Consider the following 20,899-nt stretch of genomic DNA (forward strand, 5'->3'; position numbering starts at 1 on the left):
GGAAAGACTGAGACAACACAATGAGGAATCACAAAAGATAATGCATTGCGTAAAAAATGGTCAGATATCAAAAAATGTGCAGCCAAAAGAAACCAGCCCATCAAGATTTCTAAACTTCAGCTACCCACGTAAGCGCTTTGGTTTTCTCCTTTATTGATCTGATATTAGACACAGTGAAAGATAAGAATGGTCAAAGCTTGAACAGTGCTGCTGCTCAGATGTCCACATCAGTCAAAGGATGGAGGTGAAATGATCTGAAGAAGGGATAATCAAGGAAGTGGTGCGTCTTTTAAAATACACAGAACAGTGGCAAGGCTGCCAGGTGAGAAACATTTTTCAGTTCTAGAGCAGGAAGCTGCATATTCTAAAGGAGACTGGAATGGAGCAAATCAGCAGCTGAGGTGAGTATTTCAGAATTGCCAAAGCTTAACTTTTCCTTTGTTTGGCTGTATAAATAATATTTGTCAAGACTTGATTACAGAAGGGAAATTATTCTTCTCTGGTCAATAACATCTTCAGCCTGCAAACCACCCACTGGCACAGGACAGGAATCTATAGACAAATTACAGCAATAACTTGACCTTAATTTCAGGGACTAGCTAGAAAAGCTATCGGCGTTTTAATTTCTCATCAGCTTAAGAAAGAACAAAAAACATTATCAAAAAATCTGATGTAAGTCCTTAAGAGGTATGCCCTTTTTTTCTTGTTGGCTGGCCTATTCAGACCAATCACTGGAAACAGCTATGATGTGTAAACATTTATTTCATATTTTGTTGACTTTGCAGATTTGAAGCAGCAGCAACTGAGTTGAAAAGCATAAAGGCATTCATGGATTTTAACAAGACTAAGAAAGCAACAATCTAATAAAAAAAAAGTCTGATGTGCTATAAAGAACAATTCGTTGCATTGCTTCAAGAAGAAGGAAGTGTGAAACTTTGCAGATTACCCAGATGCAGGTAGGTCCTAAGAAGTTCTCCTTTATTGCAAAGATAGAAGCAGTCACTGCAGTCACATCTCTATGATGGTTAAAAGTTTATTTGATCATTTAATGACTTTGCAGATTTGAAAGGGGTTTCTCAGTTTAAAGAGGACTTGTGATCAATTCATTTTAAAGATAAACAGTGTTGAACAGCACAAAGAAATTCATAGTTTTCAACAGATTCAAGAAAGCAACAAACTCATAATAAGACGTCTAGTGTGAGGTAAGGAATATAACAGGTTGCACTGCTTCAGCTTCAAAAAGAGTAAGGGGTGAAACATCATAGCTTGGAGGTGTATTTATTGCCAGAAAAACAGGTATTTTGTCACTTTTTTTGGCTCCCTGGTCTTTTCAAACCAATAATAAAAACATTGATGATGTTTAAATATGTATTTCTCATTCCTGTTTCTTTTTTGAATTTGAAAGGTAATTTTGAAAATCAAAAGGAGCTGTAGATGGACTTCACTTTAGAATTTGGCTAGATTTGAGGTAAAGAACATACCATGCTTCAAGAGGGACATGCAAACACAACAAAAATATGGAGGTATGCCCTTTATTGAAAAGAAAGCAGGTGTTTGATAATTTTCCTTTACTGGTGGTCACTTTAAAGTGTGAATACAATCTGGCTTTCATATGAAGCCAAGTGTTAGATGTCTCTTCAGGAATGTCAACTGCACAGGTACTTTCATTACACAGGTCATCCAGATGGAGAGGAACTTAGGAAAACTGAAAGTAAGTAATTATTAACTCCATTATGTCAAATTAGTTGCTGCAGAGACTAAATCTGTGCATTCTGATCAATTATAGCAACAAATTTGTGAGAAGGAAGGAAGCAAGATAACTTTCACTGATAAAAGTTAATCAGCACCTTGAGTAAAAAGGTATGATAAAAGATAAAAAAGAATGAAATTACCACCAATTTTCCCACCAAGATTTCAAAACTGCAGCTGGCCAGGTGAGCTTTCCAGATTTCTCATTTATTTATCTGATATTAAGGACTCTGACAAATAAGAATGGTCAATGTCTTATAAGTTGACACTTGTCAAAGAATGGAGGCTAAATGCATTGAAGAATATATGGACTACTCAAGGAAATTGTCCTTTTAAAATACACAGAACAATGGCCAAGGCTGCCAGGTGAGAGGTAAGAAACTTCTTTCAGTTCTAGAACAAGAAGCTGTATATTCTGAAGTAGACTAGAATGAAGGAATCGCGCAGATGAGGTCAGTATTTCAGAATCTCCAGTTGCCAAAGTCTGTCCTTTACTTTCCCTGGCTCTCTAAATAATCTTTGTCAAGCCTTGATTAAAGGGGTGAAATAATACTTCTCCAAAAAAGCAAATACATCCAGCCTGCAAGCATACGCTTGTCCAAGAAACTGAAGGAAACCAACAGCAATACGCCCTTCATTGGCTTGGCTTGAAAAGGCTAAATAAATTTGTACTTTTCAAATAGATGAAGAAAGCAAGGTAAAGAAGGTACAGTAGCTGGTTGCATTTCAACAGGATGCCTGATGTACGAAACATCAGAGGATCATGCAGGTAGGCCCTTCAAATGACTTTCTTGCCCTCCAAAACGCAGGTATGTAACTTTTCCTGGCTAACTAGTCTTTTTGAACTAGTCACTGAAAACATAGGTGGTGTTTTCTAAATTATTTTTCTATTTCTGTGTCTTTTTGCAGACCGAAAGTGAATTTTCAAAGGTAAAAGTTGTATTATATGCACACTCTGAATTTGTTACCACTTTCATTAATTACTCTGCACCTAATGAACACCTGAGAGGGAAAGATCATATTGTAACATCTTTAATACAACCCGTAAATTAAACTCAGCTTGGTTATAAAATGAAGCCAGCCATCTGAGAGATGCATCATCAGGAATGTAAAGAGCACAGGTAAGTTTATTACACTGTTCACCCAGACAGAGGATCTGCGGAGAGCTGAGAGGTTGGTAAATACTCTCTCAAATAAGTCAAATTAGTTATTGCTGCATAGACTGAATTTGTGCTTTCTGATAAAGACTGCTGAGCTGTTTCCACCAGCGATTTAGTCCAACCTCTCTGAGCAGTGAGGTCTCTGTGTTTCCATGATGTCGTGGCCATTCAGCACCAGCCCCGCATTTTAACACAGAAAAACTGCTTGTTCTGAGACTGGTTACAGTCCGACTTTTCCAGCTTACTTTGGCTTCATTACTGACCTGTTTCCACAACCGCACTGGGTTCAGTATCATAGTCCTGCCCATGGGGCGCGTAGCCTGGCCTTTGTGGGTGTGTCGCTCTGACTTCAGTGACCCAAGCCTTTCCCTCCCTGTTTTCTGGAAGTTTCAATGCAGTTTTGGAGCAGGATGCTGAGGGACCAAGTTTTAAAACCCATTGAAAATAAGCACAAGAACACAGCCCATGACCCCAGTCAAGGGGTGGTTTTTCCCATTGTGCTGAACGAGGCTTGCCCTCTCAGTGACCACAGAAATATCAGAGAAGCCCCTCAATTGACATGGCACATATCGAAGCCCAATTCCTTAAATTCCCATTGTGGACAATGAGGTCTTCTGGGTTAAAATGGGGGCTGGTTTCCCTCTCTTTGTTCTCCCCCCCGCTTTCCCAGCACAAGCATATGTGTGTCAACTCAGAAGTAAGTCCCATTGTGCTCAATGAGGCTTGCTCCTGAAATGCAGGTGCATCTGGACTTTCAAGGGGAAGAAGAAAGGGGGGAGAGGGGGAAAACGTCTCTTCACAGCAAAGCTGATTCCTTTTTAAAAATCTGGTACTCCTCCATTAGCTTCTCCTTCCATTGTCCTGGAAACATGGTCAAAGAGGTGGGAACACTGATAAGGTAATCAGGCCCAACCCAGACTCCACTCAGACTCCACCAAGCCATCAAGAAAATAATTCGATTAGAACTCAGTGGAAACAGCACAGAGTCCAGGGTTACAAGCTGGGTCTTTAAGGGCTGTGGAAACTGGAAAAGGAGAAGATGTGATTGGGGAAACATCGCAACAGAGTTGCAAACAAAGCCGATAGCATGGAAAAACGCCCCTGATTGCTGATAAAGAGAGGAATGTTGTGAGAAGGAAGGAAAGAAGCAATCACTGAGACACATTTGGTGAACTCTCTGGCAAAGTAATCAGTTTTCAGTTTATTATTTATTTGTTTATTTTAAGCATTTATAGAACACCTTTTAGGGAAACATTCCCAATACACGATTAAAACTGTAAACCTTAATAACAATTAAAACTGTACAAAGTGATAAAACAATAATAAAACAGTAAAATCAATATTGAAATGTTAACAGTTAAAAACAACTGGTCCCAACTACACATCAGCACCCAATAAACTAGCTCAATTATAGGCTAAGGTGAAAAGGTAAGCCTTTCGGGTCCACTGGAAGGCTTATAATGATGTGGCTCTGTGGAAATCAAGAGGGGCAGAGTTCCACAAGCGATGGGCCACTACAAAAAAGGCCTTATCCCTTGTACCTGCCAACCTTATTGTTCTTACAGGTGGGGACGCAAGCAGGGCCTCTGAGGCTGATCTAAGAGTGCTGGTGAGTTGGTATGGGTGAATGAACACATTTTGGTATGGACAGTGGTTCAAAGAAAACATTTTGAATGCAACCAAAAAATACTTTAGTTCTGTTGGAACCACCCTGAAACTGTTCAAGTTCTTCTTTCCATCAACAGACTAGTTTTTTTGCAAGGTTAATCATAATAAAATCTTGCCAAACTGATAAACAGTATATAACTGTCAAGTCTTGCTCATTGCAGAAGATAAAACTCCAGAAGAGTTATGAAGAAAGGACAGCAGGACCAGCCATGACTGATGAAGAAAGAAGTGGAAAGCTCAAGCGTACGAAGAATGTCTGCCAAGGGCTTACAGTGAAGGAAAAATCTGCTGGACCCTTTGGAATACATGCCCAGGCCTGCTCACCAGGGAATCAATTCAGTCCATAGCTGCAAAGAGAAGGAGAAGGAGCTTCCTCATTTGCATGTGTCCATCCAGGATGGTTTTCTATGGAGGACAGCCACAGGACACGCAGGACACCAACCATCAAGACATTGGAGGGGACAGTGGGGGAAGGAGGGAGCGCTGGTGGCTCGCTTGCTCATGGCCTTTGCCCGCATGCCCAGGGTAGTGCTGACCGCCACGTTTGGGGTCGGGAAGGAATTTTCCTCCAGGGCAGATTGGCCTGAGCTCCTGGAGGTTTTTCGCCTTCCTCTGGGCATTGAGCAGGGGTCACTTGCTAGGTTAGTTGTCATGATCATATAAATAAAAATAACTTTTAAAATATCTTAATAAAAATAATCAAGATAAGCTAACATCAAAATAAGAGATCAAAAGGAAAATAAATATATTGATAGAAAATCCATTTTTGTTTCCTTTGTCTTTTTGTGGCCTGGATTCTGTGACAACACAGCTTGCTGTGCAGCCAATTAGCTGAATAAACAAGGCAATTCCTCCCTGCCGGCTTACAGTCTAAGAAAAGGGGTAGAGGTAAGACGAGAACAGCTAGCAAATTCAGGCACACAAACATTCTTATAATGCCCGGCTTGAATGGAAATAGTTCAGGAGAGGAGACGTCAAATGGGGCTGGCATTTTAAAGGAAGCCCTGCAGTGGGCTCTGCCTTCCATTTCTCCCTCCGCTGTAGCCTGATGGAATGGCTGCTGCACCATGACAGCTGAGGGAGGCCTCAACGCGGAGGCGATGGAGTGGCCCTGCAGTCCCATCACTCTCCCTGCAACAGACAGGCAGAGTGGCAGATATATTAATAATCTTGATGGTGTCTGCATTGTGATTTGTACGTTTATCTAGGTTCTAATGCACTGAGAACTGCTCAGTCAGAGTACTGCAGGGCTGGCCCAAGCCATTTTGCTGTCTGAGGCAAAAGACAAGATGACCCCCTCCCATCCCATGTACAGAAGGCAACCAGACTGGCAGTTGACTCTTCCTTCCACAGCAGCACTGGGACAGGGCCCCCCACTCTGCAGGAAAACAGTCGGCTAGGTTAGGGGCCATGGCCAGGCCACATGCCCCACACAGCTCTGAAGTAGGAATGGGTGAAAATTTTGTTTCAGTTCGGTTTTGGTACGAATTTACCAAAAATCACGACATTCTCCATATTCAGGATGGAAAGAACTAGATATTTAATCTCGTGGAAACAGCTTTCATCTTGAATACATTAGGACTGGACTCTAAGGCTGTAATATTGTGCATGCTTACTTGGCCTAAGTTCCATTGAAATAAATGGGACTTTGTTCTGAGTAAATTCATAGGACTGGGCTGTATGCCTATCGGGCCCACCCTGAGGACTAGGCAGAGGGTGGCCTTGGGTGCCAACTTATCCAGGGTGCTGCCTGCCTCCGTTACCTTGCAGAGATCATCTCAGCGACCCCGGAGCACATTTTCCCCATTGGCTGACTATTCCCCCCTTTCAGATGATCCCAGCCCAGGGAGGGCATCTTCTCGATGCCACCATTGACGCGGAAGCAGATTTCAGACACGAAAACCAAGTTTCAAGCCCTGGTGGTGGGGGTGGGCTGGTCTCACAGTTTCAGATTGCTCTTGTGAGTACATGGGGTGAGGGTGGGGGTAAACCCCCCATTTTGGGAGTCATGAGTGCCCAGAATGTGCAGGAATTTGCAGAATTTTCTGGATGCATGCACACAGGCACAGCAGATCCCCCACCTCTCCAATCAGCTAAAGAAGAGTTGGGTCATAGGACCACAAAGAGGTCTGCTGGATTCCTCCAAAAGTGCATCTAGGCCAGGCTCCAGCTTCTGCTTTTCACAGAGCCAGTCAGAGACCATTCTTAGTGAGAGTTTCAGGTTCCACTTGCCAGGCCTGGGTTCTCTGTACTGTTCTGGAGCAGAGCCTAGGCCAGCCACTCTTTGTTCAAAGGAACGTTGCTTCTTTTGCTCCAAACGTGTGGCTTCTTGGCCCCCTGCAAATATTACAAGATCCGTATGCCCCAGAAATACCAAGATAAAACTCACGTGGTGGGATATAAGTTTGCATAGACATGCTTATGTTTGATCTGCTACAATTTCGCTTCAGAAGTTCTCCCACGGGAATGTCCATGCCAGACAGTAGCAGCCAAGCCCAAGCTGCCCTGGGCCAGGGTCAAATCCATCCATTTGTCCCCGTCCTGGCATGATCCTGCCAAAGCCCATCCCCACTCCTCAGGCTGCTCCATCTCTAGGCCTCCCCCCACCCGCCCCGTCCCCAAGCAGAGATTAGGACTGCAACCATCTGTTCATTTTATCTCCGCTTTAGAGACCAACCCAGTCATGGGGTACATGCTAGGACAGTGTTCTTCGATGCCAGGCCCGAGGGCTACTGGAGACCCCCAATCATCTCATGTGCAGCTCTCCACCTCTCCGTCTCCGTCTCTGTCTCCCCCGCTCTCTTTGCAGCAGCCGCTCACTCTCAGCAGAGGCTCTCTCACTTTGCTTCGTTGTTTGCTTTAGGGGTGGGCTGGGTGCTGCGATCAGGGCTACCAGAGAAGGCTGGGGAGTGAGGTCCGAAGAGGCTTCCGTTTGAATCCAGCGCACAGCATCACTGCTTGACCGGGGGACGCAGGAACAGGAGAGGCTGCTCACGGCCCAGGAATGGCCCCCAAGTGGCCCTCAGTGCTCGTGCTTGGAGCCAAAGTGGTTCCGCTTTGAAAAACAGTGAAGATCACAGGGCTAGGATGTGGCGGGGCGGGGGGGGGGGGAGAAGATGGGAGGAAGATGTTGAGGACTGTGTTCAAGCTGGAGGGGTTCAGGCAAAGGGGATTGTTAGAAAAAGGGGAAGTCTAGCGAGACAGTCACATAAGCATAATCAGAAATAAACATGTTGACACAGTTGTGCTCTAATGAGTCAGCTAACGGCTCAGTCAGTTGACATGACTTGTGGCTAACAGAAAAATGTATAGGGGGCGGAGGTATAAAAAGACTTATGCACGCTTAGCTCGGGGTCCAGACTGCTCTGTACCCGTTTTGCAAAACGTTCAATAAAATAGTGTTGGATCCACTGCAGCCTGCCTGGCATCCTTTTCTTCTAAACCTTAAGCAAGGACTTTTTATCTAACAGGATGAGATCAGAGCAGTCAAGGATGAGAAATAGAAAGGATAGGGAAAGGTGGAAGATGAGATAGAGGGTTCTAGGACCACATCCCATAGCAAAGTGAATAAAATTCGGTGACTAAAAAAAGGTACACATTTTTATTTGAATAGGATTTTTGAGCATTTAAATTTTTTTCTTTTAAACATAATTTGGTGAAGATTAAATCTGTATACAAGCATGCAAAACCTATAGTTGTCCATCTTGAAACTGAATCATATGCCCTTTTACCAGATACACTTCTATTAGTCCCACTAATGTTACTTGTGACATTGGACCCATTGAAACCAATGGGGCAATTTAGTTATGATTAAAATAATTCAATTTCTTTCAGTGGGATTTAGGGCCCTTCCAGACAGAGGCTCCCAGTGCCACCAATCCTTGGACTTCTGTTGTAAGTATAAACTGAATTTCCATGAACGGCCCACAGTGTCGGGGGAAATTGCCACTACATGCCCATGACGCCCTGATATGCATCAGGAATGTGGTGTTCCAGGAGGTGTGTCAGTATGGTTGCAGGAAAGGTTTACCCTCTCCTCCCAGAATGCCATAGTCCCAATGTGAACTGGGGCCATGTGTGCTTGCACAGGAGTAAGCACAGCAGTGAAGCTCCTGACCTTCAGAATTGTGCAATTGCACGATTCTGAAGAACACTCAAAGACTCTGTACAAATATCACTAGTTGCCTCACATACACACACACACACACACACACTCTTTATTTCATTGCTAAAACAATGTGTGTGTTGGGGGGGGGATGAAGGAAAGAGCAGCAGCTGCAATTGGCTTCCTGGGCAAGGGAGAACTGCGGCTCACTGTGTCACAGTGACACCTCCACAAAAAAACGCAAGCTCCCCAAATCAGGCAGCTGTTTTTTGTGGATCATGCCACCCCAGAAAATAATTATCAGATTTTCCTTGGTGTGAGAAAATATTGTGTGTGTGTGTGTATGGGGGGGACATGGGATGACACAGGATGACACAGGACAACTGCAGGAGACTAAAGATGTCATGTGGACAATCCAAAATATCTCGCTAACAAGGCAAGCTGATAGCACCTTAAAATCCCCGTCTGGAAGAGCCCTTATGCATTACTTAATTTTGCTGGATCAGTGCCAGACTGCTTTTCTGTGTAAATGAAGAACCAATTTGCTCAGTTCTCAAACTATGATTTTTTTACTCTCTAACTACTTGGATATTTCATCTCATGCAAATGAATTGCTTTGACCAATAACTACCTGCTCTTCCTCCTGGACAGTTCTAGGTCCTCAGTTGTCTGTAAACAGAAAGCTGTATAGTAGGGGTACGTACCGCAAAAACACACCCACACCAGAACCTGCTTTGGTGCTTCTGGTAGGGGCTGATTTGCTTCAGCCCACTGCACTTTGGACCCAAGGCTGAGCCTCGCTTCAGTTTTCTGAAGCTTTGGATGTCTCCCCATTGAATGATATGACAACTGCCAGTGTGGGAAGGAACTGCTGTGAAGGCATCTCCTGGTGCTGTTGTCAAAGGCCTGATATAGGCCTTGAGAGAAGGCCCTGCTCACACTGACAGTAGCAGCTGTCACATCATCATTCAATAGGGGGGAAAAAAAGGCTGCACCCTGGAAATAGCTGGTAGGGGGAAGTCCACGCCATCTTGGGGCAACACCTTTGCTTGGAGTGCAGCAGTGTAGTGGTGGTGGGTCACGCCGGGGCTTTGCTCCGGCACTTTTTTTGAAGCCAGCCCCCAGCTGGGTCAGTCTGCTAGGGAAGGAGGGAGCAGAGGGCGTGCGGGCGGCTGCCTCTTGGCTTGCTCTCGTCTACTAAGCAGAGCTGGCCAAAGGGAGCAAGCGAGAGAGGGAGCCTGAGGGAGCTCTGCAGCCTCCTCTCACCCCCCCTTCTCCTCCTCCTCAGTTCTTGGCTTCTCTGCCCATCCCTGCTCCGTGCCTGCGTGCCTGGCGCTGCCCTCGTCTCCTGGAACACTGGCCACCTGTTCAGGGCTGCTGCTGCTGCTGGCCTTGGCAGCAGTGGGGGAGGGGGCGATGCCACCATTATTCACTTATGGGGCAGGGCAGGTGGCTGGTTTGTGCCCGTTTTTAGAATTTATCACACAATCCTATGCATGTTTACCCACTATGTTCAATGGCCAATTGGGCTTTCTCCCATGTAAGTATGCATAGGACTGCAGCCTTAGCTGCCTTCCCAAGACCTCTGTACATTTAGTTTGAAATGAACACCCACTGGATTGCACTGTTAATTGTTGAACCTTAATTTCTACAGTAAGCAGAACTGCCAAATGCAACCTGCTCTGTCAGCTACACTTTTTGGTACAAGGTTGGCATGTACCTGGGCAAACAAACCCTGGTGGAGGGAAGGGAAACAGAAAAAAAATCAGTTGTGGGGAGAGGAGAAAGAAGGTGTGTGTGTGTGGGGGGGGGGGTTCAATCCAGCTGGGTGTGTGGACATTTCTGTTGCGGGATGGGAGAGATAAAATGAAGGAGCTTTGGGAAGGCTAAGGGGTGATGTTGGGGCGCTAAGGGAGTGTGCAAGGGGGCTGTTTAAATGAGAAGGGATCTGTCCATGAGGGCTGAGTTGAGAGGGTGAAGAACTGAGTGAGTGAAAAAGATTAACACCCCTGCATTTTTTCCTCAGACGTCCAGTTGAAATACCTCTGCCTTACTCTCAGCTGCACTGTTTTTGGATCCCAGTTGAAGGCTGCATATCTTGCAAAGTTTTACAATCCTTGGGGTTTGAAGGGGACGTGGCTGTGACTGTCACGAAGGGGCCCTGCGCTTCTGAATTTGCCACTACGCTACTGTTGGACTGGGCTCAGCCCCAGCCATTTTCAGGGGTGCAGCCTTTATTTCCCCACTTTGACAGCTGCCCCTTTACAAACCTTCAGAGCATATCTAGGCTTGATGCTGCATAATGTGAACTGCCTAGAGAGTTTTGGCTATTGGGTGGTATAAAAATATAATACATAATAATGATGATGATGTCTGAAACAGCCCTATTTTGGCTTAAATTATGCAACAAGTTGAAGATGAGGGAACACTTCCTCCATTGCAAGTTGCCATTGATCCTGTGGGAAGAAAAGAAGAGCTGTTATTAGGGTCAGTGTCTTTAGGAGTGTCGTTTTACAGAGCCAAGCATCTATGAAGCACAAGTTTCTTCATTTCTGCTTGTCAGGCTGGTGTTGTGACTGTGAGAGCAAGTCAGAATCAAAGGTGTCAATGCTAGTTGAGAGAGAGACATGATTTTGGCAGGGATGAGGTGGATTCTGGATGTAGTGGAGGGCAACAGTGTTTGTTGTCTGAGGAAGGATATGATATAAATTTCGAGTGTATGAAGATGAATACAGGACTGAGGAAAGCTGGCTGTGCGGTATTGGTCTAAAGCCAACAAAAGCAACCCCCACAAGGAATGCCAAAAAGCCAGAGCTAAGGGGTAGATGAAAAGGATGTTTAATTCAATGGAAAAAAATTCCAATGCATTTCAACCCATACACAGGTTCTTCTTCAGGGCAATTTAGTATAACATAACAAGTGTTATTTGCTCTTCAAATGCCAGTCTCCTGTGCTATCCAAAATGTGTTGGAATTTTTTTTATTGAATTAAATATCCTTTTCGTCTACCACTGTATTGGTCTTGGAGCATTGCTAGTAGTCCATGTTTCAGTCCTGAATTGTGCTCTGGCTTTAATGTTATCTTGCTAGCTTAATGAGCCTCCCTCAAGTAGGATGTCTTGGTTTCTAGTATGTTTGTTTTGTCGAAAATCTGAAATAGGGATGTGCTAATTTCAGGTGGGGTTATAGAAAGCCACTAGCTGGAAGGTAAAATATGCATCTTCAGTGTTGTTTCTTTCCTAACCTTTATTGGCAACCATTTTCTCTGCTTCTTTCTTTTTTTGGTCATCCAACCCTTTCACTTTTGCGTCATATGCATCTGCCAGGGCTTTCCACTCTTTTCTGTTGTTCAACAATCTTTCGTACATCGGCTGAATTTCTTCATGGAAGCGTGAGAATTCCTGAAGTAAGCAATAAAAAAGCAGCAGACGCTCAAAAACAGAACTGTTGCCAAGGCTTCTAGTAGTGGGAGGAACTGAGTGCTCTACATAGTTCCCAGTCTTTCCCACTGGTCATAGGAATCTGTTCTGTTCCCTTGTCCATTTATATATACCTTCAACTCCATGAAAACCTGAATTGTAGGAGCAACCTAGCTTTTAACTCAAGTAATTTTGGTGTAGACGTTCATCACTTGCCTGCGTGCCTGTCTAATGCCTGTGAAAACTGTGTAATGATAAACCACAGAGCTATGGTTCTTGGTATATAATTATGTGAACAAGTGTTCCCTGTTCACCTCAAAGATTTTACCCGGCTTGCTTCCACACTACGGCCCTTTCTGCAATGACCTAGAAGCAGAATTTAAACAATGGTTCTACACTACACTTAATATAAGGCTATCTTATCCAGCACTGTCCTTTCCATGGCGAAGATCCTTCAGTAATGTTAACTCATTCAGCAATGTGCCCCTGAAATGTTAATTAGCAGCTTCCCCCTTGTATTTTCCATTCCTTTTATTTCTTCCCATTCAATGTGGCTGGAGGATTAGTCATGTATGCTGGGAGTTGTAGGGCTTTTTTCTGTCTAAACTTGCATAGGACTGCACCCTAAATAGGAGAGGAGGAGTGGAGCAAAACCCACCCCATCATCCACCATATCGTTCAGTGCTCCTCTTCTTTGAGCTGTTTCTCCTTGCCAGCTCACTTCAGTATTGGAGCTGGGCTGGGGAAAATGGCCTAAAACAGCAGCATGTGGTGAGTTCGGGGGCGGGGGGGATTTGCTCCCACTCCCTCACGCTGTCCTTAGTATATAAAAATTATAAAAACACACACACCTGGTTTGACCCTAAGACACCCCCTCCATATCCACAGCAAAATTCAACCCCAACCCTCCCCCTTAACCAACAGAAATCTGAAAATGTGGCTGTATCTACACACTACAGGCTTCACATGGTTCCCCCTCCCAAGGGAAACATGGGAACTGTAGTTTTGTAAGTGATGGGCTAGCAATCTCACAGAGAATCCTCAGCCCTCTGACCAAACTACAATTCCCAAGATTGGTCTGGTATATGCTTGTAGTGTAGAAAGGTTCAAATAGTCTCAGCAAATCATATAGCCCAAAGGGGCTTGGGGGTGGCACAGTTTCCTGCTCCCCCGATGTGGTGATTATGATGAAACCTGTGAGGATTCCGCTATGGTGCACTCACTGTTCTCTCAGTGATGGGTCAAGCTCAGCAGTTAGAGCCAGTGAGGTAGAGGATGAGGAAGGAGCTCATAGGAATAGCTTTGTTTTCCTCTGATGGAGGGAAAGATTGGGATAACACAATGAGGAATAATCAGACACCAAAAAATGTACAGCCAAAAGAAACCAGCCATTTTGCCACCTAGTTTTCAAAACTTCAGCTATCCAGGTAAGCTCTTCCGTTTTCTCCTTTATTTATCAGATACTAGATCCACTGAAAGATAAGAAGGGCCAAAGCTTGAACAGTGCTGCTGCTCATATATCCACACCAGCCAAAGGATGGAGGCGAAATGATTTGAAGGATACAGGGATAATCAAAGAAGTCGTGTTCCTTTTAAAGTACACAGAACAGTGGCAAGGCTGCCAGGTGAGAAACATTTTTAAGTTCTAGAGCAGGAAGCTGCATATTCTGAAGGAGATTGGAACGATGCAAACCAGCAGCTGAGGTGAGTATTTCAGAATTGCCAATGCCTAACTTTTCCTTTGTTTGTCTGGCTCTCTAAATAATCTTTTGTGAAGATTTAATTACGGGGGAAAATTATTCTTTTCTGGTCAAGCTTGCAAACACACACTGGTACAGGAAAGGAAACTTTAGAAAAATTATAGCAATAAGTTAACTGTCATTTCAGAAACTGGCTAGAAATGCTATAGATGTTTTAGTTTCTGAGAAGTTTAAGAATAAAAAACATTACCAAAAAATTTGATGTGAGGTAAGTCCTCAAGAGGTATGTCCTGTTTTGTTGTGGCCTCCTCAGGCCAATCACTGGAATCAGCTTTGATGCGTAACATTTATTTGATAATTTGTTGACTTTGCAGGTTTGGGAGGGATTTTCCAAGTTAAAAAGAACTATAATCCATCCATTCATTAAACAGCGACAAAATTGAAAAGCATAAAGAAATTCATGGATTTTAACAGGACTAAGAAAGCAACAATCTAATAAAAAAAAGGTCTGATGTGATAAAGAACAAAATGTGTTGCATTGCTTCAAGAAGAGGGAAGTGTGAAACACTGCAGATCACCCACATGCAGGTAGGTCCTAAGAAGTTCTATTTTATTGCAATGATAGATCCTTGGTCATTTTTCCTTGCTGGCTGGCCTGCTCAAACCAATTACTGGAGACACACCTCTGCGATGGTTAAACATTTGATCATTTAGTGACTTTGCAGATTTGAAAGGGATTTCTCACTGTAAAGAGAACTGTTATCTATTCATTTTAAAGATAAAGAGAGTTGGAAAGCATCAAGAAATTCATAGTTTTCAACAGGATCAAGAAAGCAACAAACTCATAACAAGACTTCTAGTGTGAGGTAAGGAATATAACTTTGCACTGCTTCTGCTTCAAGAAGAGCAGCTTGGAGGTGTATTTATTGTCAGAAAAGGAGACACTTGGCTCCCTGGTCTTTTCAAACAATAACTAAAACCACTGATGATGTTTAAATATTGATTTGTTCATTTCTAAGTTGAAAGGGAATTTTGACAATTAAAAGGAGCTGTAGATGTTGACTAGAAAAGCTTCAAAATGCAGATTTCCTGACAACCTGAAGAAAGCAACCAACAAAAAAAATCTGATTTCAGGTAAAAAACATAACATGCTTTAAGAGGGATGTGCAAACACCACAACAATATGGAGGTAGGTCCTTTATTGAAAAGGAGTTTTTTGATAATTTTCGTTTATTGGCTGGTCTGCTCCAACCAGTCACTGAAACTGAAAACAAAAGTGATGTTTAAATGTTTATTCATTTCTGTTTCCTTCTGCAGATTGAAAGGGAGATTTGACAATTAAAAGGAGTTGTGATCCATCCATTCTCTACAGTTGTTGTCACTTTCAGTGGTTACTCTGCATCTAATCAATGCCTAAGAGGGAAAGATCATATTTTAAAAATGTGAATACAACCCATAAAATCAATCTGGCTTTCTTACGAAGCCAAGTGTTAGATGTCTCTTCAGAAATGTCAACTGCACAGGTACTTTCATTATATGAGTCATCCAGAGGGAGAGGAACTAGAGACAGGTGAGAGACAAGGAATTAGTTACCCCAATAAGTCAAGTAGTTGATACTGTATTTATAAATGTGTGCATTTTAATCATTTCAGCAAATGTGTGTGATAGAAGGAAGCGATAGTTCCACTGGAAACACCCTGAACCCAAAGTGTAAAGAAGGTACCCTCTTTCAAAAAGAAGGAAATACTAAATATCTTCACAAGGTTAATTAGGAAATCCTTATCCATCAGATATAAATGGTATATAAATGCTAAGAACTGATCATAACAGAAGATAAAACTCTAGTAGAGTAGTGAAGAAACGACAGCAGAACCAGCCACAACTGATGAAGAAAGAGTTGGAAAGATCAATAATAGCAAGGATGTCTGTCAAGGGCTTACAATGAAGGAAAAATCTGCTGGACACTTTGGAATCCATGCTCAGACCTGTTCACCAAGGAATTGGTTCAGTCCATAGCAGCATGAAGAAGAAGAAGAAGAAGAAGAAGAAGAAGAAGAAAGAGCATCCCCATTGCCCTGTGTCCATCTAGATGGTTTTCTAGGGAGGAGAGCCACAGAGCCTGCAGGGTTGTGCACACCAGCAAAACATTGAAGGGGAAGGAGGGAGCGCTGGCAGCTCGCTTGCTCATGGCCTTTGCCCGCACGCCCAGGGTAGTGCTGACCGCCACATTTGGGGTCGGGAAGGAATTTTCCTCCAGGGCAGATTGGCCTGAGCTCCTGGAGGTTTTTCGCCTTCCTCTGGGCATTGTGCAGGGGTCACTTGCTAGGTTAGTTGTCAAGATCATAATAAAAATAAGATAAACTAAGAAAAAAAAAGAAGAAATAATAAAAAACAAGTGTACTGATAGAAAAACATTTTTTTTTTCCTTTAGCTTTGCTGATCTGGTTCGCATGGGAGTGAACTTGAGTGGGAGCAAACTCCAGTGTGCCCATTGCTTTTGCTTTCAGTTAACAACATACAGCATCCAAGACTCCTCCAGGTGCCACCCCTGAGGGCTTGGATGGCAGCAAAAAGGGAGAGGGGCTTCTCGATAGTGCCCCCCCAATTATGGAATGATCTCCCCGATGAGGCCCTCCTGCTGCCAACATTGTTATCTTTGTGGCACAAGGTTAAAACTGTCCTCTTCTCTCAGGCATTTGGAAGCATATAATGAGTCTTTTATTAGATTCTGGATTGTCCTTGGCTGAATGTTTAAAAAATTGTTTTTAGATATATGTTGTCTATGTGTGTGCTGTTTGTTTATATGTTTTTACGTAAATGGTTTTTTTACTTTGTATAATGAATTTTAATGGTTTTTAATTTTTGTGAACCACCCAGAGAGTTTTGGCTATGGGGTGGTATAGAAATATTATAAATGAAATTATCGCCCCATTGGTAGTTTCTTAGCATGAAGTCTGTATCTGGTCACTCTGAGTTGTTTAAGGGTTAAATAACCCAGAGTTAACCCAACAACAAACCATGGATGATATATGGATGATATAGAAGAGGCTTTCTACACGAGGCATTTACTGTGTGGTTGTGACTCCTCACTCAAGGTAGTTTGCGGGTCCTTTACATGACTCCTTCATCCTCCTGGTCCTCTCCTGTGCTTTGCAACGATTTTAGTGTGGTTTTTTTTCTAATGAGACAAGTCTGATGTGGCACCATGAAACCCTCTGTTAGGGATGTTCGTCACGTGGAAATTCAGCCCTTTTGGGGCTCGATGGAGTTCTGCTGCTCGCCCGACTTAGCTTGCATTTGCAAGCCGAGCCACAGGTTTTACGGAACTCCTGGAACTTTTTGTGGATTTTTTTTTGTCGGGCCACAATTTTTGTAAATGGAGATTTGCGCAAATTGCGACCCACATTTGTGTAAATTTGCGTAAATTGTGGGCATAACTTGTGCAAATTAAAGAACACAGAAAATCCGCCAACTAGCCTGACTCACTACAGATTCAGTTGGGCCAGTTAATGGAAAATGGACTGAAGTCCAAGGGGGCGAGCCAATGAAAGCTCGTTGAGCTCCAACCCCCCAAGTGGATTTCTCCAACATCCCTACTCTCTGTAAATTTGCACAATTCTGCTATACCACAGTGCCACCTATCAGTTGTGTAATGGAACATATAGAAAGGCAGAGAAAGAAACCCCCCTGAAAAAAGCACATTGAAAGGATCCAATCTTAATCCCACAATGAATTCGGAAAAGAAGCTTTGATAAAGTGGCAGGTTAAAAACCTCATGTAGTAAAGCCCATGCACTGTCTGATATAAATTGTATATAAATGTCAAGTATTGATCCCTGCAGAAGATAAATCCCCAGCAGATTACTGATGAGAGAGCAGCAGAACCAACCACAACAGATGAAAAAGGAGTAGGAAGAATCAAGAGTTGGAGGGATGTTTGTGAAGGGCTGACAGTGACAGAAAAGCCTCAGGAACACTCTGAAGTCATATGCATTTAATGTTCAGATCCCTGCTCACCTGGAAATCCCACAGATATGAGCTGAAGTGAAGAGGAAATAGCATCCCCATTGCCCTATGACTACACAGGATGGTTTTCCAAGGAGGACAGCAACACAGCCTACAGGACTGGCCTTTGGACCCCAGCAAGATATTGGAGGCAGGGGAGGAAGCGCTGGCGGCTCGCTTGCTCATGGCCTTTGCCCGCATGCCCAGGGCAGTGCTGACCGCCACTTTTGGGGTCGGGAAGGAATTTTCCTCCAGGGCAGTTTGGCCTGAGCTCCTGGAGGTTTTTCGCCTTCCTCTGGGCATTGTGCAGGGGTCACTTGCTAGGTTAGTTGTCATGATCATATAAATACAATATCTTTAAAAAGACCTGAATAAAAAATAATCTAGATAAACTAACATTGACAGAATAGGAGATAGTAAAAGGGAAATCAATGTATTGAAATAAAACCAGTTTTCATTTCCTTTGCCTTTTTCATTGATACATAAACATATTTGTCTGTAGCATGGATTCTGTGACTATGCGGCCTGCTAAGCAGCCAGTTAGCTGAGGTTGTGGACTGATATGGCAGACATCTTGACTGTACTGTATCTTCACTGGGATTTGTAGTTTCATTCAAGTTCTAACTGTTGGTGAAGACAAGATGTCAGTCACAGTATTTAAGGGTGGTATCCAGTGAGGTCCTTCCGCTGATGGAACTGCTTCTATCAGCTGAACCAGCAGTGGGGTGATTCCTTTTCTCCCCTGCAAACCCGCCCTCCCCCCAGGCACCCTCAAAATCTACTCCGAAGGAAAGCAGGAGAAAGTCCCAGTTCAAGAGCGGACATCTGCTTGTGCCATGTAGAATTCCGCACTAGGTGCTTAAGGCTGCAATACTATGCACACTTGCTTGGAAGTAAATCCCATTGAAACAGAATGTTTACATCTGAGTAAGTTAGGATTGGTCTCTAAAGGTACAATCCAATGGGTTGCGCCCTGGCTACCCCTGAACTTGGAGGCTTATGAGTATCCTATGCAGAGCGAGAAGCCCCTCCATCCTTCCAGGCTGCATTTAAGCTAGATGGGCGATTTCACTCATCTAGTGGAGGCTTCAGGGAGGGGGAGGGAAGGAGGCTGGGACGGCGATAGGAAAAGGCATAAGCCAGCTGCCCTAGTCTCCTCCCCTCCCCACTCCCAGGAATGCCCCCTTTCTCCCATCTCCATACTCTGTTTACACGCCTGGCTATGAGGGGGAGGGGGTGGGGAATGCAATTTCCTGGCTACAAGGTTGGAGCAACCTCGTATCCAGGAAACTGAAGACCCCCTCTCCGGGAGACCAAGGTTGCTGAGTGCATGTACTGGAGGTTGGGCCCGAAGGGCAGTCTGGGGATTCTGCTCGTGTACCGTCCACCCCGCTGCACGAATGACTCCCTGGCCGAGGTGCTTGAGGTGGTCTCTGATGTGCGTGTACAGTCCCCTAACTTATTGGTGTTGGGGGACTTCAACGTACATTCAGAGGCCACCCTCACAGGAGCACCTCGGGACTTCATGGAGACCATGGCCTCCTGGGAGCTGCACCATATTCTAACTGGGCCCACCCATGTAGCCGGTCATGCACTAGACCTTGTGTTTGTTTCTGGAGAAGCGGGGAGTGATCTGGAAGTCGGGGGTATATCCACCACCCCCTTGTCATGGTCAGATAACTATCTGGTGATGTTGGACTTCTCGGTTCCACAACCCCTCCGCAGGAGTGGAGGACCCATTAAAATGGTCCGCCCCAGGCATCTTATGGATCCAAATGGATTCCTGAACGCGCTTCGGGATTCTCTGGGGCACGCCAACGGCCACTCGGTCGAGACCCTGGTGGGTGGCTGGAATGCCGCAATCACTGGGGCATTAGATCGGGTGGCTCCGAAACGCCCTCTCCCCCTGAACAGGGCTCGGACTGCACCATGGTTCAATCCGCGGTTACGAGCTCTGAAACAGGAGATGAGATGGCTAGAGCGCCAGTGGCGGAAGTCTCGCTCCAAAGACGATCAGACACGGGCTAGAGCTGTATCTTCAGCCTATCACGTGGCGGTGAAGGCAGCAAAAAAGGAATATTATGCTGCCTCTATCGTGTCTGAAGAGTGCTGTCCCAGGAGGCTGTTCCAAGTGGTCCGGAGCCTGGTCGGTCCTGTGGCTCCGGAACCACTGAAGCATTCTAAGGCCTCCTGTGAGGCCTTGGCAAGGCACTTTGCAGATAAAATTGATCAGATTAGGTGTGTTACTCTGCACGCTGTGGATACAGTTAGTGAGCAAGAGGCAGCCTGTGGCAAACCGGTTTTGTGGGATCGGTTCCAGCTTCTTCCTCCTGATGAAGTGGACAAGGTGCTTTCATCTGTATGGCCGACCACCTGCTTACTTGATCCTTGCCCATCGTGGCTCATTATGGGCTGCAGAGAGAGACTGGGTGAGGGGATCAAGGCGGTGGTGAACGCCTCCCTTGAGGAGGGAGTGATGCCATCAGCCCTCAAGGAGGCAGTGATAAGACCGCTCTTAAAGAAGCCCTCCTTGGATCCTCAAGTTCTGAACAACTTTCGCCCAGTCTCAAATCTGCCATTTTGGGGCAAGGTGATTGAGCGGGTGGTGGCGGTGCAGTTGAAGGCACACTTAGAAGAAACTGATTATCTAGACCCATTTCAGTTGGGCTTCAGGCCTGGGCATGGGACAGAAACGGCCTTGGTCGCCTTGGTAGATGATATGAGGAGGGCTCTGGATAGGGGTGAATGCTCCTTCCTTGTTCTCCTCGACCTCTCAGCGGCTTTTGATACCATTGACCACGGTATCCTCCTGGACCGCCTGGAGGGGTTGGGCATTGGGGACACTGTATTGCGGTGGTTCCGGTCCTTCCTCTCCGGCAGGTACCAGAGGGTAGCACTGGGAGAGGAGGTTTCGGACCCGTGGCCACTTACTTGTGGGGTGCCACAGGGTTCCATCCTCTCCCCGATGCTATTTAACATCTATGTGAAGCCGCTGGGGGCTATCATCAGGAGGTTTGGGGTGCAGTGTCATCAATATGCGGATGACACGCAGCTCTACCTCTCGTTCAAATCTTCACCAAGGTTGGCCATAGAAT

General features: G+C 44.8%; 1 protein-coding gene and 1 long non-coding RNA gene across 3 annotated transcripts in view; one reads left to right on the forward strand and one right to left on the reverse strand.

Moving 5' to 3' along the window:
• The first annotated feature begins 226 nt into the window (after positions 1-226).
• Positions 227-5,339, forward strand: LOC146352780 (uncharacterized). Its single transcript, XR_014787381.1, has 4 exons — positions 227-401; positions 786-956; positions 1,406-1,523; positions 4,739-5,339. It is a non-coding gene; the product is annotated as an uncharacterized LOC146352780 (long non-coding RNA).
• Positions 5,340-8,156: 2,817 nt separating this feature from the next.
• The window catches only part of PDE6B (phosphodiesterase 6B), a 46,865-nt gene continuing 34,122 nt past the window's right edge, over positions 8,157-20,899 (reverse strand). For both annotated transcript variants that reach the window (XM_084832174.1, XM_084832173.1), the window contains 2 exons: positions 11,926-12,082; positions 8,157-11,138 (listed from right to left, as the gene is read on the reverse strand). In XM_084832174.1, the coding sequence (XP_084688300.1) occupies positions 11,077-11,138; positions 11,926-12,082 (219 nt within the window). In that variant the 3' untranslated portion in view covers positions 8,157-11,076. The remainder of the gene's footprint in view (positions 11,139-11,925; positions 12,083-20,899) is intronic.

The sequence above is a fragment of the Heloderma suspectum genome, chromosome 2, assembly GCF_057233095.1.
Source record: "Heloderma suspectum isolate Gila_16-S chromosome 2, 16-S_ref, whole genome shotgun sequence".
Lineage (NCBI taxonomy): Eukaryota > Metazoa > Chordata > Lepidosauria > Squamata > Helodermatidae > Heloderma > Heloderma suspectum.